We start from the raw sequence: 26,743 nt of genomic DNA, 5'->3' as shown, positions 1-26,743 counted from the left end.
TACTCTGTCCTTCAGAACATAGAGTGTGGGCACGAACGATGAATGAAAAGTGGCAGACAGTAAACTTAGAATCCTGCATTACTAGAGAACAGATGGGATTCATTTGTGAAAGCAATACTATTAATGCTCAGGATGTGTGTTTGGACACTGAACAGAGTATTTGTCACTTTGAAATTCATCCAGTCACTGACCAGAAAACTGTGCTCTTATATACTGGGAAAGGGTGTATGCTTGAGAACTGCTTGTGCTGCTGTAAAAATTGATAGCAACGGTTTTATTCTGTCTAGTAGAAATCATTCTAATTTATGTATATGTAATTTTGCTAAGATTATCGGGTGTGATTTTTCACATTCGGAACCAGTGACATCTCACCAGCTGATCAAAGCCAATTTTGCAATGTATCACAGACTATCACCTACCCGTATTGGGATGAAACTTACATTAGTGAAACAATTAATTAAGCACCAAGACCTATTGGAAATCTTGAAGGAAATCCAAGAAAGTGGAAAGAAAACCTTAATTACTGTCCAACATGATACAAAAGAGATTAGCAGAGTTCTACAAAGAATAAAACAAAATATGGATCATCACTGGTGTGATGTGATCTTTGAGTGGTCACCAAGTGCAAATGGAATCTTTAATAAGTTGTGCCACCCCATTGTAGTTTTGCTAATATTAGTTGGGATAAGCTTAGGATTATCTATTATATTGTCAATTTGGAACTGGAGAATACTACGACGAATATCTGTACTAACCTCTTTGTCAAACGTACATGGTGAAGCATTAAAAGACACTTATTGTCATGAGGGTTTTCATTAAGTAAAAGAATGTACTTTTTTCCTAGGAAAGAGGGGAATGAGACAGAGTAGACATCCATTCTGAATTAGATGAAGTGTCTAGGAGAGGTGAAAAGTCTGTGAGGCCAAAGCTGAAGGGAAAAACTGCAGGGCAGATATAGCGAGGAGACTGAAAAAAAAAAACCAGAAATGATCACAAGTTCGATCTGCCCCCCACCTAGGAATTCCTTTGATAAAAAAGAACTGGCGATAAATGTCACGCGGAATGAATATGTATGAACCCATTGTGAAACTCTATGCATATACATTTGGAAGGGGGATAAAAGGAGACCTGAGGTCTCCAGGGGTATGCATGCCTTTTGAGTATTTCCTCTGCATGTGTCCGACGTGCGCGCCGTAATAAAAACATACCGAGCTTTACAACTTTTATGAAGTTGTGAGGTTTCTTCTTTCTCTGCAAAACAACTGCAAGAAAACTGAAAAACAACTTCTAGCTTAAACTGTAATGTACTAACTTTGAGTGATTGGAGAATAGTAACATGAATATGGTAATTATAGTAGTTATGATAGGCTAGAGATAATAGTTAAGGTATAGATTGGTTCTATTCTATTAAGATGCTCAGCAAAGAAAAGTATAGAATGCATTGTAACCAAAAGAAAAGTATATAATGCAATGTAACATAAACTAAGGGTCTCCAGGCCTGTCTGCAGCTGGAGCTGACAGCTGTAGGCACAGGCTCCGTCACCCACAACCCTGGATTGTGTAACCTCTTGGATGGAGTAAACTGCATTTTGGAGAGCCGCCTGGAGTGCCACATCCCTCATTCAGGCTCTTACAATGGGGTTATTAATGAGCTTAAAATTAAGGTTGGACAAACTGAGACTTCTAAGAGTCCAGCTGTCAGCCTGTTGCTGCCACCATATTCACAGTTTAACCACATCCTCAAGTGCTGCATGGATGGGTTGGTGGGGAAAGAAAGAGAAGGCTTGGCCTCAAAACGTCAGGAGCTCTTCCCAGAACAGGAGGAAAGTAAAATGTTCTCATGCCCAAGTTCGTCCCACGCATCAGGCCTGGTGAGGAGAATTTCAGCTGTGCCAGGTTTTGGCATGTCTGTGTGGGAGTTCAGCTGCTCTAACTCTGTCTGGCATTGCTTTAGGGAATAACCCACTCCCATGGTTATTCCAGATCTGAATTCCCTGTGCACTCCCCCACAGCAGGGGTTCCCATGAGCTCAGGCACACGGTGGGTACCTGCTGCTGTTGTTTAGGATCTTCATTACAGAAAAATGAGGTTGGAAGAGACCTCTAAGGTCATCAAGTCCAACCTTTGCCCTGACACCTCACCTAGACTATAGCACCAAGTGCCATGTCCAGTCATTTTTTAAATACATCCAGAGATGGTGATTCTACCACCTTCCTGGGAAGAGCATTCCAGTACTTTATTATTCTTTGAATGAAAAATTTTTTCCTAATATCCAACCTATCCCTTCCTTGACGTAGCTTGAGACTGTGTCCTCACTGACACTGCCATCCTTCCCGTCAGAAGCTCTGGGGTAGCCCCCTTGTCTCTTGTCCACCAAACATGATAGAATGTGGGGGCCTGAATATATGTATTGTAAACATATGTATAAATGTAGTAGGAGTCCTTGTAAAATATATGTATTGTATAAGTGGCCTTGCCCCAGTCCTAGTTGTCCTAAATGAGCTACAGCTGTGATGTCCTTAATTGGGCAGCAGCTGTGACTAATGAGGATAACTGGGATATAAGGGGGTGGCCAGTCAGGGGGAGCCTTGGAGGAGCTCTGATGAAGCAGCAGGAATGACACTGCTGAGAAGAGCTGATCATGAGAAAAACCACCAAGAAGGCTTGGGACCCTAGAAATAATATAACAGCAATATGAATACAACAATATGATTACAACAATAGAACACCTCTAAAAAAATTGTCCCACCACATAAATAAGGTGTGTGTGTCCTTGAATCTTTGTCAAACGCTGTGTGTGCCCCCAGGGGAGCTACTTGGCCCACTACATCATGGATGACCTGAAGAGAGACCCCCTGTACTTCCTGGATAACAACCACACCCATCTGCTGCTGGTTGACAATGGCACCCACGGGCATCCCACCACAGAGGCCAAAGTGCGGAGCCAGCTGGAGAAGTACATTTCAGACAGGGTGTTGCCTTCTATGCCAAGGCAGGCGACCTGGTTCTGAGGTACAGCTCGACAGCCCTCTCTCTAGGGCCGTTCGGGCCAATGACATACGCAGACACCAATGTGGTGGACGGTCAAAAGGCGTTTATTACTTCTTCTCATGGGGTCTTATAGTCTTAGGGGTCTCTACGTCAAAAAAGGGGTTTGTCCTTCTTACCTAGGGTTAGTAGGGAATGGAAAAGTACTGGGTAAGGGATGGAAAGTTACTGGCTTCAGTGGGGCAACATTCCTATTGTTAGTGGGACCACATTCCTATGTTAATTTCTTATCTATGAGTACCTGAGGGTCTTATCTATGGGGAACCGAAGGTCCTAGCTTCCCGTGACATCGCGAAATCTTCCGCAGCGCCTCTTCCCTAGCTACCACATCTCCCCCTCCCTTTTCACAAATGAATGAGGTAGTCGTGTACGTAGATACTGAATTAAGGTATAAAGTTGTGACTTGACAAGGGAAAGGGATTTTGGGAAACCTGAGTAAGCTTTTGCCAGACAAGTTTTGAAAACCTTGTGACTGGCAGTGTTCTTTGGTTGAATTCCCTGGTTGAATTCACAGCAGTTGTCGTCGCCCTATGAACAGGATGTTGGTCCGTTCCAGGCGGCTCTGAACGAATGAGACCAGCTTGTTCAGCAGGCATGGTCCGAAGGTGACTGTTAGAAACAGCATCGCCAATGGACCCGTGCGGGTCTCTCGGGTGCTGCCTGACGGCTTGGTGGTCTGTCACTTTCGTCTGGAACCGGGATGTACGCGTCACGAGGGCGTCCCACGAGCAGGTCCTGTAAACAAAGACTCGCAATTCTCGTCAGTCTCATTCTGCTCGCTATGAAGGTCCGGTTTAATCGACTTAAGTGGACACCACCTGATTTTGCCGTCCTTTTTGACAGCTGCATACCCTCTCCCCGTGAGCATCAGCCTCCAACCCCGTTCCCACTCGCCTAGTTCGTTTCTGATCACTACCTGTGGGCCCTCTTCTAGCGCTCGAGTGGCCCAGTGTTTTTGGACGGGACTGTTTGTTTCGTCTCCCCTAGGGAATTGATTCAGTGCCAGCAAAGCGGTTGCCAGCATGCGTGCCTGATCTCCTGGGGGAATGGCATTGGCAAAGCCCTCTGCTTTTGCCAATACTTCTATCTTGGTTTTCAGGGTCTGGTTTGCTCTCTCAACTATGGCCTGCCCGGTACTGTTGTGTGGGATGCCTTGCACTAACGTGATGCCCCATTTTGCAGCGAATTCCTGTACTTGTTTAGAGATGAAATTGGAGCCATTGTCCGTTTTGATCTGCTTGGGGATACCAAGCCAAGCCATGGCTGTCAGCCAGTGCTGAATTGTGTTTTTGGAGTTGGTTTTGGGGTGCTGTGTAGCTATGATCGTCCCGCTATAAGTGTCTACTGTCACTGCAAGCCATGCTCGGGGCTTCATCAGTTCGCACCAGGTGAAGTCCGACTGCCAGATTTCTGAGGGCTTGAGACCTCTCGGGTTGACTCCGTAGGTCCAAAGGGGTGACTTCTGGCAGTAAGGGCAAGTGGCTACCACATGTTTCGCGTCCGCTGTCGGGATTCCGCATCTCTTCGCCAGTGCTTTGACTCCGATGTGGAGCGACTCGTGCAGCTGACGAGCTCTTTGCAGGGTCCAAACGCCTTTTGCTGCGGCGTCCGCTTTATCGTTGCCGGTCTGGAAGTAGCCTTTGACTGGGTCATGGCTGTTGATGTGGATGACTGACACGGTGCCCTGTCGCGAGGAAAGTGCTTCTTCCAGCATTAGGGCTGCTGCTGATGTCGACACTCCTGGTCCTGCCATGGACAGGCAGAGCCTTGCCACGAATATAGAGTCCGTTACGATGTTGAGGTGTTCGTCTTGGAAGAGTCCGCACGCCAAAACCACTGCTGCTGCCTCCAGCTGTTGCACCGACAGTGTGGGGTCACACGCTTTGACGCAGTGCCATTGCTCTCCTGCCTGCCACACTGCTGCTGCGGTTGAAGTCGTGGAGGAAGCGTCTGTGAAGACCGTTGGTCCTGGCTGCGGTCTGTCCTTGACCTTCGGTGGCACGTCCACGTCGACTACGGTCAGCAGCTTAGTCCAGGGTGGCTTGGAGGAGTAGGAGATTTCTCCTCCGAAGCCGGAGAGAGCAAGGGCCAGGTACTCCGATATTGTGGCTGACTCCGAGGTCGGCTGCTTGCGAAACGGAAGGTGGATGCTTGTCGGCTCTGTCCCTAGGTGTTTCAAGGCGAGTCTCCTGCCTTTCATGATGAGACTGGCGATGCATTCGATTCCTGGGGAAAATGCACGAGCGGGTCTTCCGAGGACCACCCATTGGATCGGTCGGGCCTTTTCAGCGAGTCCTTGAGCCAGTGCTCCCACTCCCCCCTTCGGTGTAAAGTGGACGTACAAGTCCAGTGGCATGGCTGGGTTCCACCTGGCAAGCGTGCCAGTGGACATCTGGTTTTCGATGAAGTCGAGGGAGCTCGTTGCTTGCGGTGTCAGCTCCTTGGGATCCCAGGGGTTCTTCCCTTTCAGGAGTTCGTACAGAGGGTCCATGACTTCGGGAGGAATCAGGACAACGTTGCGAAGCCACTGCAGCGATCCCACCAGGCGTTGCACGTCGTGGAGCGTCTTGATGTCTCGGTTGACCTTCATCTCGGGGGGTGTCACGTAGGAGCTTGTGATTCCTACTCCCAGGAAGGTCACGCAGGGTCCTCTCTTGATCTTTGCGCTCGCGATCTCGAAGCCGTTGGCTTGAAGGGTCTCTGTGATTGTGGTCACCAGGTCATCTACTTGGCTTGTTGATGGTGCTGCAACCAGGATGTCGTCCATGTACTGGATGATGGTTGCGGTGGGATTGGAGTGTCGGACCGGCGTCAGTGCTTTGTCCACGGTGATCTGGCATATGGTCGGGCTGTCGACTAGGCCTTGTGGAAGCACTCTCCATTGGAAGCGAAGGTTGGGCCGCTCGCCGTTTCGAAACGCCACGGAAAAGGCAAATCGTTCTCTGTCCTCAGGGTGCAGGGGTATTGAAAAGAAACAGTCCTTGATGTCCAGTACTGCGCACGGCTGCCCTTCGGGGATGGCTGAATTCGCGGGTAGCAGTGTCTGGACTGGACCCAGGGGTCGGATCGTCTTGTTCACCTCTCTCAGGTCGTGGACGAGACGATAGCCTTGTCCGGACCTCTTGGGGATCACGAATACAGGGGTGTTCCATGGGCTGGTGGAGGGTTCTATGTGACCCTTTTGCAGTTCGCGGTCGACCAGTTCCAGCAAGGCTGCCATTCGAGGCTCTGTCAGGGGCCACTGCTCAACCCATACAGGGTCTGATGATTTCCAAGTCAATTTGATTGGCAGCGCGGGGTGCACGGCAGTGGCCCTCAGGATAAATTTGTAATCCGAAATCCTAGCAAGGAAAGAACATCCCTTCCCAACAGGGGTGGAGAATTTTGCAAAATGTAGGGGTAAATTGCTACTGTCTGTTCTGGTCCCTTTTTCGTGTGAAGTGTTATAGCCACCAGCTGGGTGCTTTTCCATGCCCGGGACTGCCCCCCCACTCCATTCACTGGAGGGACTTCTTTGATTTGCCAATGTCCGGGCCAGTGTGCTTGGGGAATAATCGTGCAGTCTGATCCCGTGTCCGCCCAGAACTGGAACCCTATGACGTGTGGATCTTGACTACCATAAAGGCGGCATGTCCCCCACACCATCAGGGGTTCCTTCCCTATTTTCATGACCAAGGCCACCCAGGGATCCCGCTCTGGGACGTCCCCTGCTGTTCCTGTGACTCCGGCGCGGCTTGTGGCGGTGGGGGGTGCGAGGGTATTGAGGGCGGTGCCGCGCAACTCTGCCATTGTATTGCTGGGGGGGATGCAAAGTTGACTGCTCCCTGTGGGGCCATAGGGTATGAGGGTCCCCTGCCCCACTGGGGGTTGCTGTAGCTGGGCCGCTGCATATTCCAGGTGGGAGGGGGCTGGATACGGCCTTGCTGCCCCCTCCCTCTCCCGTTTCCCTGAAACCTGGATCTGCATTCCTTAGCTAAATGCCCCTTCCTTCCGCACACCCAGCACGGCCCCCTACCTCCCCCTTGGCGTGGTGGAGCATCTGCTGATAGGCGCCTTGGCTGTGGGCAGTTTACTGCCAAGTGGCCTGCCTGGCCGCACTTAAGGCACGCCATCACACTGGTTATTGCGGTGTGAACTGCTGCTTGAATGGGAACTAGATGTTCCTCCTTTGCAACGTGTCTGATCATGGCAGCTACATTGGACCCCTGCGGCAGTGACCTTAAAATGTCTTTGGTGGCTGAGTTACATTGCTGGCGTAGGCAGTCTGCTAGCACGGGACCCTTCGCCTCTGGGGGTAACGCAGAGGAATCTAATGCAGCCTGAAGTTTGTCCACAAACTGAGTGAAACTTTCACTCTCACCCTGTTTTATGAGAGACCACGGGGATGGTTTAGCTACCACTTTCGAAGTGTCACGGATGGCTTCTCGGGCAGCACGGGTGGTTGTCATGACCTCATGGGCACGCAAACCCTCAGCCTGTTGCTGAGGGGTGATCATAGTGGGGTCTGTGCCCATTAGCCTCTGTATGCTGGAGCCGTGCAGTGGGTGGTCTGCCCCCGTTACCAAGGCTAGCTGTTTGAGGCAATTATCCTCCCATTCTTGTTTAAAAACGATCATTCCCGCACCATCAAATATCATTCTACACGTCTGCTTAATATCAAAAGGAAGCATATCGTCCCCACCAAAAAGGCCGTCAATGAGAGTGCGAACCATGGCAGAATTAATTCCCTTATCCGCAATCGCTTTAACAATTGCCTGCACATCTTTTGGATTAACCGGTGAATAAATCCTTTGGTTTCCGCCTGCCCCCCCCACACGAACCGGGAACACCAAAGTGGCAGACGGAGCCCATTCCGCGCAAGCCATTTTTATTTTCCGCCAGTTTGTAAGCGGGGTTCGGTTTTTCTCTGGTAACCCCTTCACCCATGCAGGAGCGTTGTGGCTAGTGACCTTACATGCCGCTGCTCTCTCTCTGTTAGAGCTAGAATCTGAGCCGGAATCCTCCGACCCTGTCTCGGGCTCCGAGCTCGCGTCTGAGTCCGAGCCGGAAGTCGAGTAAAGAGACGCTTCCGGGCTGCTCTGCCTTTTCCTCGGGCTCCGACCCCGCCCCTTCTTGCGGGGGTCGGGCCGTTCCCTCCCCCTGGGGTCCCCCCGCCTCCTGCTGGGGGAGGTCCTTGCCCTACAAGGACTTAATTTGAATAAAGCGCTCTGATTGGTCTTACGCGCCTCCGCGGGGGCCGCCCCGTCCCCCCGCTCGCCCGCGCATGCGTTGTTCAGCGGGCTGACTGCGTTTCCGCCCCCCGCCTCCTCCTTTCCGCCCTGACCATGCGGTCCGGCGCCATTTTCAAACGCATATGGTGGGGGGGCGTTTCTATCGGTCCCTATGGGGTCCGACATTCTGGCCGCGTTCCGCGCCTCTTCCGCGAGCCCCCGCCAGAACACCCGCGTGTGCTCCCCCCCCTCCGATGGTGAGTCCGCTCCCTGAGGGGGATCCGGCGTTCGCGCCTCCGCGCGCCCGCCCGGGTCAAGCACCTCCGCGGTTTGTGTCGCCGCGCCCACCCCCAACTGCGGCACGGCTAATAAACAAGCTCGCGCGGCTTTCCAGGTTTCTTGCTCTTGTCGAGCTTTTTTCAGAGCCTGGACAACTCTGCCCCACGATTTTAGGGCTTTCCCTGAGCCCAAGGACATAGCGTCCTCCGCCAGGGCTTTTGTACAGTTATCCCACACGTCCGAATGTAGGACGTCCACGGGGCTTTCAATAGCCCCAAGATTAATCAATCTCGTCAATGCGAGAGTTAAATCCTTAAGTTTACATTCTATACCCCATTGCGCATGCATCTCTGTTACGACCTTCGCTATGGCTTCCATCGTCCAAGCTGGTCCGGGAGCGTCCCCCCCGCTGTGATTCAGTCCCGCTGTCGCAGCCGCCGTCCTCGTTCCAGGAGTGTTCCCGTTTCCCAGGCGCAAGCCGCTGTCCCGGGTTCCGGCACCAGATGTTGCCTTCTATGCCAAGGCAGGCGACCTGGTTCTGAGGTACAGCTCGACAGCCCTCTCTCTAGGGCCGTTCGGGCCAATGACATACGCAGACACCAATGTGGTGGACGGTCAAAAGGCGTTTATTACTTCTTCTCATGGGGTCTTATAGTCTTAGGGGTCTCTACGTCAAAAAAGGGGTTTGTCCTTCTTACCTAGGGTTAGTAGGGAATGGAAAAGTACTGGGTAAGGGATGGAAAGTTACTGGCTTCAGTGGGGCAACATTCCTATTGTTAGTGGGACCACATTCCTATGTTAATTTCTTATCTATGAGTACCTGAGGGTCTTATCTATGGGGAACCGAAGGTCCTAGCTTCCCGTGACATCGCGAAATCTTCCGCAGCGCCTCTTCCCTAGCTACCACAGACAGGGTCATCCCAGGTATCCTCCTCCTCCTGCTGCCTCTGCATGCTTTGGGGCTGAGCCACGGTGATTTCCTTGGAATCAGAAAGCACTGGCAGCATCCTGTGGCTGCTGAGCTGGAAGGCACCATGTGTGTGAACTGCAATGCATCTGGAGCTCTTTCAGGAGCAGCACATTCCCTCATCTTCTTTTCTGTGTGTCGTTTATGTCACAGCAAAGCTTCATTTCAGCCACACAGCACTTCCCTCCCTTCCTCTTAGAAGCTGGTCCTTCTATATCCATTCCCTGTCACTGAATTCCAGGTAGATGGAGCGCAGTTACACAGGAGCTGAAGTTAAGCTTTTCCCAAAATATTTATTTATCAGGGTGATTGAGCCGCCTGCAACCTGCTGCTAAATAATTTCTTTTTCACCCACTTCTTTACCAAACGTAAAAGAGAAATCAAAGGTCTTAGCAGGAAATTCTTAAAAAGCTTTTGGGTGTGTTGTTGTTTGGGTTTGGTTGTTTTGGGTGTTTTTTTTTTTTTTTTGGAATGTCTCAGACACTAGCAGCTAGAGTTAGAGAATTCTTACCTTTCTTTTATGATAGAAATGTGAACTCAGAGGTTCTGTATCTTGAGTTTGTGATAAGAACCTTTCTCTGAGACTCAGAATAGTCAAAGGACCGAATAAATACAATAAAATTCAATTTTAAGGACTTCAGAGATAGTAAAAATTAGGATTTCTAGAACAGAAAGCTTCTGTTGGAGAAGGGTGTCTAAATGTTAGGTAAAACTGAGCTTTTGTTTAAAACAGCTGTTAGTAACTCTGCAAAATCAACAGCAAATTAATATTTGCATGAATGGCATAGAAATTCTTTCATTGTACTCAGGGAAAAAAAAGTTCTATCTGCATTAATTGATTTAATCTTTTTCCTTCTTTTTTCTTTTGGCATATTTCACAGAATCTAATTATGGTGGGAAGACCCCAATTGTGTGTTTTGCCCAAGGTGGTGGAAAGGAGACTTTGAAAGTAAGTTTGTTTCTTTTATTTATTTCCAGGAATGACCATAGGGACATTGCTCTGATATTAAAGACTGATTGCTCCAAAAGAAACTTGATGAAATAGACAGCGCTGTTATTTACAGAAGCTTGCCTAGCACTTGCTACAGAAGGACCTTGTTTGCAATTTAAGCTTTTGAAGTTTGTTTCTGTTAAAGTTTTTCTGCCTTGGGCTGACATCCTGGAAAAGTATTGGCTGGGACAGTTCAGTTGTCTCAGTTCTTCCACACCCCAGAATGTGAAGGGACATTAAAGACCACCCAATTCCATGGGCAGGGATACCTTCCACTATCCCAGATTGCTGCAGTCCCCATCCAGCCCAGCTTTGGGCACTTGCAGGGATCCAGGAGCAGCCACAGCTTCTCTGGGCACCCTGTGCCAGGGCCGGCCCACCCTCATAGTCAATAATTTCCTCCTAATGTAAATATAAATTTCTCCCCTTGTAGTTTAAAACCATACCCTCTTGTCCTATCACTATCTACCCATGTAAAAAGTTTCTCTCCCTGTTTCTTATAAGTGCATTTTAAATACATTTGGAGTCTAGTTTAGATCTAGACCTGGTTTAAGTCTTGGCAGCTGAGCAGGGCAGGAGGGCTCTGCTGACTCTGACCTCTACAAGGAGAAGAACCAGGCATCACCTTCAAACAGAGGACAGGCAGCAGGAGGCTGAACAGAGCAAAGAAATTCCTTGAAACAGGATGTGTAAGTGACTCTGAGGGGAGGGGGAAAGGGAGATCCCTTCCAAATCTCTCTCGGGGTTAAAACCCAGGGTTGGTACTTGCCCATCCACCTTGCCAGAGTGAGGATGAATGGCCTGAGGGAGCAAAGGGACCTGCCCAGGGCTTTCAGAGTGAGGGGATGTGGAGTCAGGCTGTGTGGGAAGGGAACAGGAACAGTGAGGACAAGCTCTGACCAGCTGCAGGAAGAGCTGGTTTAGCCTGTACAGAGAGCTGGATAGTGCAAGAGAGTAGGATGCAGCAAAAATAAGTTGAAGTAGTGTTATATGAATGATTTTGTTTTTGTAGGTGTTATCTTGGTACTTCCTGTTCTCACCGGAGCTGTGCTGTTACTGTCAAGGTTGATCAAACTTGGCTTGTCAGGAGGATAAACAATGTGATTTCAGAGCATGATCTCTGCTACCACTGTTGCTGGTGTTAATCAGTTGGTCTGAATCAGTGTGTGAAACTCCAGATTGCTATCCCAGCCTCCCTGTGTGTTACCTGAGAGTTTGGTTCCCTTCACTTGATGAATTTTGTCTTTGCTCAGTTGTAGATGAATGCAGATGCAGTGTTAATCAGACGTCCTGAGATGAAATGAAGCATCCAGTCAGGTTTTAGAGGAAAACTGTGCTCAGAGGTTGTGTCCATTTCCTTTTAGCTCCAAATTGATGGTGTTTGAGAAAGGATTTGGCCATCACTGAAGGAGCTGACTGGCTGCCAGGTGCTGTAGCTGTGCAGACTTATGATTTCACATTTTTTGGAGAGACCTCAAACCCACTGTTGAGCAGTGACACATAACATAGACTTAGTAGCTGCCTAACCAGAATGAGTAAAAGCCTTGTGAAATCAAATGCATAATTCCTGGCAAGAGTTTCCTCTGGGAAGTACCTGGATGATGGTTCAGTTCAGGGTTTATGCCTCTCTCTTGGCTATTTCATAGAATCATGATGACACTGAGGTTGGAAAAGACCTCTAAGATCCTGTGGTCAATCTAGCACCACTATCATGTTCACCACCAAACCATGTTCTCTGGTGCTACATCCACACATTTTTTGAACACTTCAGGATGGTGACTTCCTTAAGCAGCTTGTTCCAATCCTTGATAACTATTGGAATATGAATCCAAATATTACCAGGTAGATTGTGCCTGGGCTAGTCTCACCCTTGCTGCTAGGCCAAAGGCGGCAACTGTGGTATTTCACCTCAGAGACACTTTTGGCTGGCTGGAGGTTGCAGCTGGGCACTGAAACAAGTCTAGGCTTGTAGAAACTCAGTTTACCTCAGGTGGGAAGGCTTCAGGCGATGGTGGAGAGGAAAAGAGAGTGGATTCTGTCGGAGGGTTTATATCCAGAGTTTTATTCCATGGTCACAGACGTCTGAATCTTTAGGTAACAGCTCCAACAGAATCCCGACCGCATGGTCCTGGCTGAATTTAAGCCCAGGGACAGGGAGACGGGAAGGGACAGGTGAGCCACCAACCAGGTGGGAGGAGGAGGGTCTCAATGGACGAGGGACACCTAGACAGGCCTATTACAGCGCCCTGCATGGGGTCGCTGAGGGTGAGAGATGGACGAGAATCTTGTTTCTTGATCAGAAGGCTGGATTTATTGATATATGATATATAATACATTATGACTATGCTAAATAGAATAAAGAGAGAAGTTTGGAGAGGCTTCCTAAGCTAAGAATACAAAGAAAGAATCTATAACAAAGATGTGTCCAGGGACTCTGTCCCTAGCTTGCACTTGTGATTGGCCCTTAATTATAAACATGAGAACATGAACCAATCACCAATCAAAATAGGTGCATCCTATTGCATTCCACAGCAGCTGATAACAATTGTTTACATTCTCTTCTGAGGCCTCTGCCTTCCAGAAGACGCAGAAATCTGAAAGAAAGGATTTCTGTGAAAAAATGTCTGTGACATCTCACCTTTCTAAATTGTATAAATTAAAAGAAAAATGCTGATGTGAAATGAACAGGAAATTTCTTCACCTGTAAAATATACAATACTAACAAATCACTAAAACAATGCTACAATCTAGAAAAATGCAAAAACAATGCAAAGAGAATTCAAGTCCAAGCAGCTGAGTTTCAGAAACAGTCCATCAGCTGAAGTTGTTTCTTTTGGACATCTGAGAGTCCTTTTTGGTCCTGAAACAGACTTCTGCAAAAGTCCCATCAATAGTTATCACAAACCATTGACAGTCTTACAACAATCTCAAACAATTTTGGAATGTCCTTTTCTGGCCCTTCAATGTTTCAGTGCTACATAGCTGCTGCCCGCTCTTTTCAATCTTTTTTATTTAATTTTAAATTTTTTTTTTTTTTTTTTTGATCCAAAAGCAAAAGAGCAGCAGCCGAGCAGAGCAGTGCCAGAGAAGGAAAGGCCCTGGGGGCCCTGGCCCATGATGGACCAGGAACCCCAAAACTGGCCCACAAAGGGGGACCAGGACCGGTAGGACAAACCAGAATTCCCAGAAACATCAGGAGGCCACGCAGTGGGCCCGGCCCAGGAACTTCCTGAGCCCAACAGCCCAGGCCAAACCCACGAAGCAGGCTCTGCATTCCCACAGGCCTGCACCCTGCTGCCAGCACAATGGCAGCACGGGTAGTGAGATGCTTCCTTTCCCCAAAACCACTGAGGCATGCCAGCAGCAGGAAAATAGAAGCCTTCCCCAGAAATCCCATCTGGGGTCTGGAGATGTTTGTTTCCCACAGCAAACCAGCTATGGTCTCCTCCAGCTGTGCCCTCTCCCTCTGCAATGCATCGGGTTTGTCTCTCATCCTCCGGGCTGGGGACAAGAGGCAGGGCTCTCGGGATGCACCTGCCCCCCCCATGCCACTAGGACGCAGGAGAGGCGGTGGCCTCCATGGGACCATCCCCGAAAAACCACCCCCCAAATCGCCGAGAATGCTGATCTTAAAAACAGGCAGCTGGACTGCTGCAACAGTCAGCTGGCAGGCAGCCCCTGCTCCACGGAAGGAGAGACCCCCCGCCGGGGCGGTTGCTACAGCAGCCAGTCCGGGATGGTTCGAGTTCGAACAAGCCGCCGGTTCCAGGGCAGTCTCTGACGCCGACACGGAGGGCAGAGCCTCCAACAACGGCAGAGCCGCTGAGATGGCCAGTGGAAGCAGCGGGGGGGAAGCCGGAACCGGGGAGGGAATCACGCTGAGTGTAGGAACAGCCACGGGCTGCCCCGAGGTTCCCGCGGATTCGGGACCGTCTCCAACACCGTCCTGAACAGGGACTGTCTCGGCTTGAGGCGGCAAGGAGGCCGATGGAAGCGGCGGAGGGGCCGAAGGAATCTCCTCCTCTGCTGAGCCGGAAGCTGGAGACGCATCCTCGTTGCCTAGCAACTCAGGAGGGACCGGAAGTGCTGTCTCTGCAGTCTCCGACGCAGGCGCTGGCAGGGGCGGGGAGGCCAGTGAAGCCATGGGCGGGACCGCCTGGAGAGGCGGAGACGGGATCGCCTGGAGTGATGGAGCTGGCAGAGGTGGAGAAACCTCAGAGACTGGTGCCGCCCCCATGTCTGAAGGAGGCGGAGTCTGAGAGACCGGCTGTGGCAGCACCGCCTCCTCCCATCCCCCCGGAGAGAGAGAAGGGGGGGGAGGAGAAAATCCCATCTGCGCAGGCTCAGGAGAAAAAGTAAAAAAAACTTCTTCACGCGGCAAAGCAAGGGGGGCTGGGAAGCAGAATCTCATCCCCCACCGGGTCTTCTCCCAGGGACGGTGGAAATGGAGCCTGCCCATAGCAGTTAGAAATCCATTGAAAGGTAGCTGCTCTGCGTTTCAAAACTGGGAAGAACTTTATAAATGCTGGGTAGATAGAAGGAAGGACACGTCCCTGGCTCCAGACGAACTGGAGAATGGAGTCCATGCACTCCCAGACAAAAACATCCAAAGCGTACAGGACATCAGTAAAGAACCCAAAAAGCTTTGCCCATCGAAAGAACTCATAGAGATCTGTTGCTGACAGAAAACAACCATCTTCTCTACACCAGTGTTGCCAGAGGGCAATAAGATTCTCCTCTGAAGGGGAGAACTGAACCTCTTCCGGCAAGGCATGTGTCTGCCATATGAAAAGCCACAAGCTACGAAGGGCTGGTTCATCAGGAAGGGAAAAGCAAACAGTACCTTTTGAAAGAGTCCAGCTTGCTCTGGCCAGCTCCATGGGTCTGCTGCTCTTTCCGAACATCTTCCTGAAGGTTTTCCAGAAGAAGGTTCTCTTTGTGGTCAGCCTTGGCTGTGAACTCTGTCCAAATCAGGATCTTCAGTTCTTCAGCTCCTGGCTTGAATCCACTTCTGTGGTCACTTCAAAGCAACCATCAAATGCTACACATACAGGTTTTTTACCCAGTGCAGCAATTTTGCTCCTCTGGTCTTATCAAATTAATTTCTGCTCTGACACGAGGGGTCACCAGATATTACAGCGCCCTGCATGGGGTCGCTGAGGGTGAGAGATGGACGAGAATCTTGTTTCTTGATCAGAAGGCTGGATTTATTGATATATGATATATAATACATTATGACTATACTAAATAGAATAAAGAGAGAAGTTTGGAGAGGCTTCCTAAGCTAAGAATACAAAGAAAGAATCTATAACAAAGATGTGTCCAGGGACTCTGTCCCTAGCTTGCACTTGTGATTGGCCCTTAATTATAAACATGAGAACATGAACCAATCACCAATCAAAATAGGTGCATCCTATTGCATTCCACAGCAGCTGATAACAATTGTTTACATTCTCTTCTGAGGCCTCTGCCTTCCAGAAGACGCAGAAATCTGAAAGAAAGGATTTCTGTGAAAAAATGTCTGTGACATCTCACCTTTCTAAATTGTATAAATTAAAAGAAAAATGCTGATGTGAAATGAACAGGAAATTTCTTCACCTGTAAAATATACAATACTAACAAATCACTAAAACAATGCTACAATCTAGAAAAATGCAAAAACAATGCAAAGAGAATTCAAGTCCAAGCAGCTGAGTTTCAGAAACAGTCCATCAGCTGAAGTTGTTTCTTTTGGACATCTGAGAGTCCTTTTTGGTCCTGAAACAGACTTCTGCAAAAGTCCCATCAATAGTTATCACAAACCATTGACAGTCTTACAACAATCTCAAACAATTTTGGAATGTCCTTTTCTGGCCCTTCAATGTTTCAGTGCTACATAGCTGCTGCCCGCTCTTTTCAATCTTTTTTATTTAATTTTAAATTTTTTTTTTTTTTTTTTTGATCCAAAAGCAAAAGAGCAGCAGCCGAGCAGAGCAGTGCCAGAGAAGGAAAGGCCCTGGGGGCCCTGGCCCATGATGGACCAGGAACCCCAAAACTGGCCCACAAAGGGGGACCAGGACCGGTAGGACAAACCAGAATTCCCAGAAACATCAGGAGGCCACGCAGTGGGCCCGGCCCAGGAACTTCCTGAGCCCAACAGCCCAGGCCAAACCCACGAAGCAGGCTCTGCATTCCCACAGGCCTGCACCCTGCTGCCAGCACAATGGCAGCACGGGTAGTGAGATGCTTCCTTTCCCCAAAACCACTGAGGCATGCCAGCAGCAGGAAAATAGAAGCCTTCCCCAGAAATCCCATCTGGGGTCTGGAGATGTTTGTTTCCCACAGCAAACCAGCTATGGTCTCCTCCAGCTGTGCCCTCTCCCTCTGCAATGCATCGGGTTTGTCTCTCATCCTCCGGGCTGGGGACAAGAGGCAGGGCTCTCGGGATGCACCTGCCCCCCCCATGCCACTAGGACGCAGGAGAGGCGGTGGCCTCCATGGGACCATCCCCGAAAAACCACCCCCCAAATCGCCGAGAATGCTGATCTTAAAAACAGGCAGCTGGACTGCTGCAACAGTCAGCTGGCAGGCAGCCCCTGCTCCACGGAAGGAGAGACCCCCCGCCGGGGCGGTTGCTACAGCAGCCAGTCCGGGATGGTTCGAGTTCGAACAAGCCGCCGGTTCCAGGGCAGTCTCTGACGCCGACACGGAGGGCAGAGCCTCCAACAACGGCAGAGCCGCTGAGATGGCCAGTGGAAGCAGCGGGGGGGAAGCCGGAACCGGGGAGGGAATCACGCTGAGTGTAGGAACAGCCACGGGCTGCCCCGAGGTTCCCGCGGATTCGGGACCGTCTCCAACACCGTCCTGAACAGGGACTGTCTCGGCTTGAGGCGGCAAGGAGGCCGATGGAAGCGGCGGAGGGGCCGAAGGAATCTCCTCCTCTGCTGAGCCGGAAGCTGGAGACGCATCCTCGTTGCCTAGCAACTCAGGAGGGACCGGAAGTGCTGTCTCTGCAGTCTCCGACGCAGGCGCTGGCAGGGGCGGGGAGGCCAGTGAAGCCATGGGCGGGACCGCCTGGAGAGGCGGAGACGGGATCGCCTGGAGTGATGGAGCTGGCAGAGGTGGAGAAACCTCAGAGACTGGTGCCGCCCCCATGTCTGAAGGAGGCGGAGTCTGAGAGACCGGCTGTGGCAGCACCGCCTCCTCCCATCCCCCCGGAGAGAGAGAAGGGGGGGGAGGAGAAAATCCCATCTGCGCAGGCTCAGGAGAAAAAGTAAAAAAAACTTCTTCACGCGGCAAAGCAAGGGGGGCTGGGAAGCAGAATCTCATCCCCCACCGGGTCTTCTCCCAGGGACGGTGGAAATGGAGCCTGCCCATAGCAGTTAGAAATCCATTGAAAGGTAGCTGCTCTGCGTTTCAAAACTGGGAAGAACTTTATAAATGCTGGGTAGATAGAAGGAAGGACACGTCCCTGGCTCCAGACGAACTGGAGAATGGAGTCCATGCACTCCCAGACAAAAACATCCAAAGCGTACAGGACATCAGTAAAGAACCCAAAAAGCTTTGCCCATCGAAAGAACTCATAGAGATCTGTTGCTGACAGAAAACAACCATCTTCTCTACACCAGTGTTGCCAGAGGGCAATAAGATTCTCCTCTGAAGGGGAGAACTGAACCTCTTCCGGCAAGGCATGTGTCTGCCATATGAAAAGCCACAAGCTACGAAGGGCTGGTTCATCAGGAAGGGAAAAGCAAACAGTACCTTTTGAAAGAGTCCAGCTTGCTCTGGCCAGCTCCATGGGTCTGCTGCTCTTTCCGAACATCTTCCTGAAGGTTTTCCAGAAGAAGGTTCTCTTTGTGGTCAGCCTTGGCTGTGAACTCTGTCCAAATCAGGATCTTCAGTTCTTCAGCTCCTGGCTTGAATCCACTTCTGTGGTCACTTCAAAGCAACCATCAAATGCTACACATACAGGTTTTTTACCCAGTGCAGCAATTTTGCTCCTCTGGTCTTATCAAATTAATTTCTGCTCTGACACGAGGGGTCACCAGATATTACAGCGCCCTGCATGGGGTCGCTGAGGGTGAGAGATGGACGAGAATCTTGTTTCTTGATCAGAAGGCTGGATTTATTGATATATGATATATAATACATTATGACTATACTAAATAGAATAAAGAGAGAAGTTTGGAGAGGCTTCCTAAGCTAAGAATACAAAGAAAGAATCTATAACAAAGATGTGTCCAGGGACTCTGTCCCTAGCTTGCACTTGTGATTGGCCCTTAATTATAAACATGAGAACATGAACCAATCACCAATCAAAATAGGTGCATCCTATTGCATTCCACAGCAGCTGATAACAATTGTTTACATTCTCTTCTGAGGCCTCTGCCTTCCAGAAGACGCAGAAATCTGAAAGAAAGGATTTCTGTGAAAAAATGTCTGTGACATCTCACCTTTCTAAATTGTATAAATTAAAAGAAAAATGCTGATGTGAAATGAACAGGAAATTTCTTCACCTGTAAAATATACAATACTAACAAATCACTAAAACAATGCTACAATCTAGAAAAATGCAAAAACAATGCAAAGAGAATTCAAGTCCAAGCAGCTGAGTTTCAGAAACAGTCCATCAGCTGAAGTTGTTTCTTTTGGACATCTGAGAGTCCTTTTTGGTCCTGAAACAGACTTCTGCAAAAGTCCCATCAATAGTTATCACAAACCATTGACAGTCTTACAACAATCTCAAACAATTTTGGAATGTCCTTTTCTGGCCCTTCAATGTTTCAGTGCTACATAGCTGCTGCCCGCTCTTTTCAATCTTTTTTATTTAATTTTAAATTTTTTTTTTTTTTTTTTTGATCCAAAAGCAAAAGAGCAGCAGCCGAGCAGAGCAGTGCCAGAGAAGGAAAGGCCCTGGGGGCCCTGGCCCATGATGGACCAGGAACCCCAAAACTGGCCCACAAAGGGGGACCAGGACCGGTAGGACAAACCAGAATTCCCAGAAACATCAGGAGGCCACGCAGTGGGCCCGGCCCAGGAACTTCCTGAGCCCAACAGCCCAGGCCAAACCCACGAAGCAGGCTCTGCATTCCCACAGGCCTGCACCCTGCTGCCAGCACAATGGCAGCACGGGTAGTGAGATGCTTCCTTTCCCCAAAACCACTGAGGCATGCCAGCAGCAGGAAAATAGAAGCCTTCCCCAGAAATCCCATCTGGGGTCTGGAGATGTTTGTTTCCCACAGCAAACCAGCTATGGTCTCCTCCAGCTGTGCCCTCTCCCTCTGCAATGCATCGGGTTTGTCTCTCATCCTCCGGGCTGGGGACAAGAGGCAGGGCTCTCGGGATGCACCTGCCCCCCCCATGCCACTAGGACGCAGGAGAGGCGGTGGCCTCCATGGGACCATCCCCGAAAAACCACCCCCCAAATCGCCGAGAATGCTGATCTTAAAAACAGGCAGCTGGACTGCTGCAACAGTCAGCTGGCAGGCAGCCCCTGCTCCACGGAAGGAGAGACCCCCCGCCGGGGCGGTTGCTACAGCAGCCAGTCCGGGATGGTTCGAGTTCGAACAAGCCGCCGGTTCCAGGGCAGTCTCTGACGCCGACACGGAGGGCAGAGCCTCCAACAACGGCAGAGCCGCTGAGATGGCCAGTGGAAGCAGCGGGGGGGAAGCCGGAACCGGGGAGGGAATCACGCTGAGTGTAGGAACAGCCACGGGCTGCCCCGAGGTTCCCGCGGATTCGGGACCGTCTCCAACACCGTCCTGAACAGGGACTGTCTCGGCTTGAGGCGGCAAGGAGGCCGATGGAAGCGGCGGAGGGGCCGAAGGAATCTCCTCCTCTGCTGAGCCGGAAGCTGGAGACGCATCCTCGTTGCCTAGCAACTCAGGAGGGACCGGAAGTGCTGTCTCTGCAGTCTCCGACGCAGGCGCTGGCAGGGGCGGGGAGGCCAGTGAAGCCATGGGCGGGACCGCCTGGAGAGGCGGAGACGGGATCGCCTGGAGTGATGGAGCTGGCAGAGGTGGAGAAACCTCAGAGACTGGTGCCGCCCCCATGTCTGAAGGAGGCGGAGTCTGAGAGACCGGCTGTGGCAGCACCGCCTCCTCCCATCCCCCCGGAGAGAGAGAAGGGGGGGGAGGAGAAAATCCCATCTGCGCAGGCTCAGGAGAAAAAGTAAAAAAAACTTCTTCACGCGGCAAAGCAAGGGGGGCTGGGAAGCAGAATCTCATCCCCCACCGGGTCTTCTCCCAGGGACGGTGGAAATGGAGCCTGCCCATAGCAGTTAGAAATCCATTGAAAGGTAGCTGCTCTGCGTTTCAAAACTGGGAAGAACTTTATAAATGCTGGGTAGATAGAAGGAAGGACACGTCCCTGGCTCCAGACGAACTGGAGAATGGAGTCCATGCACTCCCAGACAAAAACATCCAAAGCGTACAGGACATCAGTAAAGAACCCAAAAAGCTTTGCCCATCGAAAGAACTCATAGAGATCTGTTGCTGACAGAAAACAACCATCTTCTCTACACCAGTGTTGCCAGAGGGCAATAAGATTCTCCTCTGAAGGGGAGAACTGAACCTCTTCCGGCAAGGCATGTGTCTGCCATATGAAAAGCCACAAGCTACGAAGGGCTGGTTCATCAGGAAGGGAAAAGCAAACAGTACCTTTTGAAAGAGTCCAGCTTGCTCTGGCCAGCTCCATGGGTCTGCTGCTCTTTCCGAACATCTTCCTGAAGGTTTTCCAGAAGAAGGTTCTCTTTGTGGTCAGCCTTGGCTGTGAACTCTGTCCAAATCAGGATCTTCAGTTCTTCAGCTCCTGGCTTGAATCCACTTCTGTGGTCACTTCAAAGCAACCATCAAATGCTACACATACAGGTTTTTTACCCAGTGCAGCAATTTTGCTCCTCTGGTCTTATCAAATTAATTTCTGCTCTGACACGAGGGGTCACCAGATATTACAGCGCCCTGCATGGGGTCGCTGAGGGTGAGAGATGGACGAGAATCTTGTTTCTTGATCAGAAGGCTGGATTTATTGATATATGATATATAATACATTATGACTATACTAAATAGAATAAAGAGAGAAGTTTGGAGAGGCTTCCTAAGCTAAGAATACAAAGAAAGAATCTATAACAAAGATGTGTCCAGGGACTCTGTCCCTAGCTTGCACTTGTGATTGGCCCTTAATTATAAACATGAGAACATGAACCAATCACCAATCAAAATAGGTGCATCCTATTGCATTCCACAGCAGCTGATAACAATTGTTTACATTCTCTTCTGAGGCCTCTGCCTTCCAGAAGACGCAGAAATCTGAAAGAAAGGATTTCTGTGAAAAAATGTCTGTGACATCTCACCTTTCTAAATTGTATAAATTAAAAGAAAAATGCTGATGTGAAATGAACAGGAAATTTCTTCACCTGTAAAATATACAATACTAACAAATCACTAAAACAATGCTACAATCTAGAAAAATGCAAAAACAATGCAAAGAGAATTCAAGTCCAAGCAGCTGAGTTTCAGAAACAGTCCATCAGCTGAAGTTGTTTCTTTTGGACATCTGAGAGTCCTTTTTGGTCCTGAAACAGACTTCTGCAAAAGTCCCATCAATAGTTATCACAAACCATTGACAGTCTTACAACAATCTCAAACAATTTTGGAATGTCCTTTTCTGGCCCTTCAATGTTTCAGTGCTACATAGCTGCTGCCCGCTCTTTTCAATCTTTTTTATTTAATTTTAAATTTTTTTTTTTTTTTTTTTGATCCAAAAGCAAAAGAGCAGCAGCCGAGCAGAGCAGTGCCAGAGAAGGAAAGGCCCTGGGGGCCCTGGCCCATGATGGACCAGGAACCCCAAAACTGGCCCACAAAGGGGGACCAGGACCGGTAGGACAAACCAGAATTCCCAGAAACATCAGGAGGCCACGCAGTGGGCCCGGCCCAGGAACTTCCTGAGCCCAACAGCCCAGGCCAAACCCACGAAGCAGGCTCTGCATTCCCACAGGCCTGCACCCTGCTGCCAGCACAATGGCAGCACGGGTAGTGAGATGCTTCCTTTCCCCAAAACCACTGAGGCATGCCAGCAGCAGGAAAATAGAAGCCTTCCCCAGAAATCCCATCTGGGGTCTGGAGATGTTTGTTTCCCACAGCAAACCAGCTATGGTCTCCTCCAGCTGTGCCCTCTCCCTCTGCAATGCATCGGGTTTGTCTCTCATCCTCCGGGCTGGGGACAAGAGGCAGGGCTCTCGGGATGCACCTGCCCCCCCCATGCCACTAGGACGCAGGAGAGGCGGTGGCCTCCATGGGACCATCCCCGAAAAACCACCCCCCAAATCGCCGAGAATGCTGATCTTAAAAACAGGCAGCTGGACTGCTGCAACAGTCAGCTGGCAGGCAGCCCCTGCTCCACGGAAGGAGAGACCCCCCGCCGGGGCGGTTGCTACAGCAGCCAGTCCGGGATGGTTCGAGTTCGAACAAGCCGCCGGTTCCAGGGCAGTCTCTGACGCCGACACGGAGGGCAGAGCCTCCAACAACGGCAGAGCCGCTGAGATGGCCAGTGGAAGCAGCGGGGGGGAAGCCGGAACCGGGGAGGGAATCACGCTGAGTGTAGGAACAGCCACGGGCTGCCCCGAGGTTCCCGCGGATTCGGGACCGTCTCCAACACCGTCCTGAACAGGGACTGTCTCGGCTTGAGGCGGCAAGGAGGCCGATGGAAGCGGCGGAGGGGCCGAAGGAATCTCCTCCTCTGCTGAGCCGGAAGCTGGAGACGCATCCTCGTTGCCTAGCAACTCAGGAGGGACCGGAAGTGCTGTCTCTGCAGTCTCCGACGCAGGCGCTGGCAGGGGCGGGGAGGCCAGTGAAGCCATGGGCGGGACCGCCTGGAGAGGCGGAGACGGGATCGCCTGGAGTGATGGAGCTGGCAGAGGTGGAGAAACCTCAGAGACTGGTGCCGCCCCCATGTCTGAAGGAGGCGGAGTCTGAGAGACCGGCTGTGGCAGCACCGCCTCCTCCCATCCCCCCGGAGAGAGAGAAGGGGGGGGAGGAGAAAATCCCATCTGCGCAGGCTCAGGAGAAAAAGTAAAAAAAACTTCTTCACGCGGCAAAGCAAGGGGGGCTGGGAAGCAGAATCTCATCCCCCACCGGGTCTTCTCCCAGGGACGGTGGAAATGGAGCCTGCCCATAGCAGTTAGAAATCCATTGAAAGGTAGCTGCTCTGCGTTTCAAAACTGGGAAGAACTTTATAAATGCTGGGTAGATAGAAGGAAGGACACGTCCCTGGCTCCAGACGAACTGGAGAATGGAGTCCATGCACTCCCAGACAAAAACATCCAAAGCGTACAGGACATCAGTAAAGAACCCAAAAAGCTTTGCCCATCGAAAGAACTCATAGAGATCTGTTGCTGACAGAAAACAACCATCTTCTCTACACCAGTGTTGCCAGAGGGCAATAAGATTCTCCTCTGAAGGGGAGAACTGAACCTCTTCCGGCAAGGCATGTGTCTGCCATATGAAAAGCCACAAGCTACGAAGGGCTGGTTCATCAGGAAGGGAAAAGCAAACAGTACCTTTTGAAAGAGTCCAGCTTGCTCTGGCCAGCTCCATGGGTCTGCTGCTCTTTCCGAACATCTTCCTGAAGGTTTTCCAGAAGAAGGTTCTCTTTGTGGTCAGCCTTGGCTGTGAACTCTGTCCAAATCAGGATCTTCAGTTCTTCAGCTCCTGGCTTGAATCCACTTCTGTGGTCACTTCAAAGCAACCATCAAATGCTACACATACAGGTTTTTTACCCAGTGCAGCAATTTTGCTCCTCTGGTCTTATCAAATTAATTTCTGCTCTGACACGAGGGGTCACCAGATATTACAGCGCCCTGCATGGGGTCGCTGAGGGTGAGAGATGGACGAGAATCTTGTTTCTTGATCAGAAGGCTGGATTTATTGATATATGATATATAATACATTATGACTATACTAAATAGAATAAAGAGAGAAGTTTGGAGAGGCTTCCTAAGCTAAGAATACAAAGAAAGAATCTATAACAAAGATGTGTCCAGGGACTCTGTCCCTAGCTTGCACTTGTGATTGGCCCTTAATTATAAACATGAGAACATGAACCAATCACCAATCAAAATAGGTGCATCCTATTGCATTCCACAGCAGCTGATAACAATTGTTTACATTCTCTTCTGAGGCCTCTGCCTTCCAGAAGACGCAGAAATCTGAAAGAAAGGATTTCTGTGAAAAAATGTCTGTGACATCTCACCTTTCTAAATTGTATAAATTAAAAGAAAAATGCTGATGTGAAATGAACAGGAAATTTCTTCACCTGTAAAATATACAATACTAACAAATCACTAAAACAATGCTACAATCTAGAAAAATGCAAAAACAATGCAAAGAGAATTCAAGTCCAAGCAGCTGAGTTTCAGAAACAGTCCATCAGCTGAAGTTGTTTCTTTTGGACATCTGAGAGTCCTTTTTGGTCCTGAAACAGACTTCTGCAAAAGTCCCATCAATAGTTATCACAAACCATTGACAGTCTTACAACAATCTCAAACAATTTTGGAATGTCCTTTTCTGGCCCTTCAATGTTTCAGTGCTACATAGCTGCTGCCCGCTCTTTTCAATCTTTTTTATTTAATTTTAATTTTTTTTTTTTTTTTTTTTTGATCCAAAAGCAAAAGAGCAGCAGCCGAGCAGAGCAGTGCCAGAGAAGGAAAGGCCCTGGGGGCCCTGGCCCATGATGGACCAGGAACCCCAAAACTGGCCCACAAAGGGGGACCAGGACCGGTAGGACAAACCAGAATTCCCAGAAACATCAGGAGGCCACGCAGTGGGCCCGGCCCAGGAACTTCCTGAGCCCAACAGCCCAGGCCAAACCCACGAAGCAGGCTCTGCATTCCCACAGGCCTGCACCCTGCTGCCAGCACAATGGCAGCACGGGTAGTGAGATGCTTCCTTTCCCCAAAACCACTGAGGCATGCCAGCAGCAGGAAAATAGAAGCCTTCCCCAGAAATCCCATCTGGGGTCTGGAGATGTTTGTTTCCCACAGCAAACCAGCTATGGTCTCCTCCAGCTGTGCCCTCTCCCTCTGCAATGCATCGGGTTTGTCTCTCATCCTCCGGGCTGGGGACAAGAGGCAGGGCTCTCGGGATGCACCTGCCCCCCCCATGCCACTAGGACGCAGGAGAGGCGGTGGCCTCCATGGGACCATCCCCGAAAAACCACCCCCCAAATCGCCGAGAATGCTGATCTTAAAAACAGGCAGCTGGACTGCTGCAACAGTCAGCTGGCAGGCAGCCCCTGCTCCACGGAAGGAGAGACCCCCCGCCGGGGCAGTTGCTACAGCAGCCAGTCCGGGATGGTTCGAGTTCGAACAAGCCGCCGGTTCCAGGGCAGTCTCTGACGCCGACACGGAGGGCAGAGCCTCCAACAACGGCAGAGCCGCTGAGATGGCCAGTGGAAGCAGCGGGGGGGAAGCCGGAACCGGGGAGGGAATCACGCTGAGTGTAGGAACAGCCACGGGCTGCCCCGAGGTTCCCGCGGATTCGGGACCGTCTCCAACACCGTCCTGAACAGGGACTGTCTCGGCTTGAGGCGGCAAGGAGGCCGATGGAAGCGGCGGAGGGGCCGAAGGAATCTCCTCCTCTGCTGAGCCGGAAGCTGGAGACGCATCCTCGTTGCCTAGCAACTCAGGAGGGACCGGAAGTGCTGTCTCTGCAGTCTCCGACGCAGGCGCTGGCAGGGGCGGGGAGGCCAGTGAAGCCATGGGCGGGACCGCCTGGAGAGGCGGAGACGGGATCGCCTGGAGTGATGGAGCTGGCAGAGGTGGAGAAACCTCAGAGACTGGTGCCGCCCCCATGTCTGAAGGAGGCGGAGTCTGAGAGACCGGCTGTGGCAGCACCGCCTCCTCCCATCCCCCCGGAGAGAGAGAAGGGGGGGGAGGAGAAAATCCCATCTGCGCAGGCTCAGGAGAAAAAGTAAAAAAAACTTCTTCACGCGGCAAAGCAAGGGGGGCTGGGAAGCAGAATCTCATCCCCCACCGGGTCTTCTCCCAGGGACGGTGGAAATGGAGCCTGCCCATAGCAGTTAGAAATCCATTGAAAGGTAGCTGCTCTGCGTTTCAAAACTGGGAAGAACTTTATAAATGCTGGGTAGATAGAAGGAAGGACACGTCCCTGGCTCCAGACGAACTGGAGAATGGAGTCCATGCACTCCCAGACAAAAACATCCAAAGCGTACAGGACATCAGTAAAGAACCCAAAAAGCTTTGCCCATCGAAAG

At 50.5% G+C, this 26,743-nt stretch overlaps 1 protein-coding gene across 1 annotated transcript in view; it reads left to right on the top strand.

Annotated features, from left to right (window-relative positions):
- The window catches only part of LOC134431422 (transient receptor potential cation channel subfamily M member 8-like), a 90,865-nt gene that overhangs the window by 23,410 nt on the left and 40,712 nt on the right, over window positions 1–26,743 (top strand). The window contains 2 exon segments of the mRNA XM_063179435.1: window positions 2,808–2,979; window positions 10,383–10,453. Of these exon segments, the coding sequence (XP_063035505.1) occupies window positions 2,808–2,979; window positions 10,383–10,453 (243 nt within the window).

Source organism: Melospiza melodia, chromosome W, assembly GCF_035770615.1.
Source record: "Melospiza melodia melodia isolate bMelMel2 chromosome W, bMelMel2.pri, whole genome shotgun sequence".
Taxonomy (NCBI): domain Eukaryota; kingdom Metazoa; phylum Chordata; class Aves; order Passeriformes; family Passerellidae; genus Melospiza; species Melospiza melodia.
This window is presented reverse-complemented; position numbering and strand designations above follow the sequence as displayed.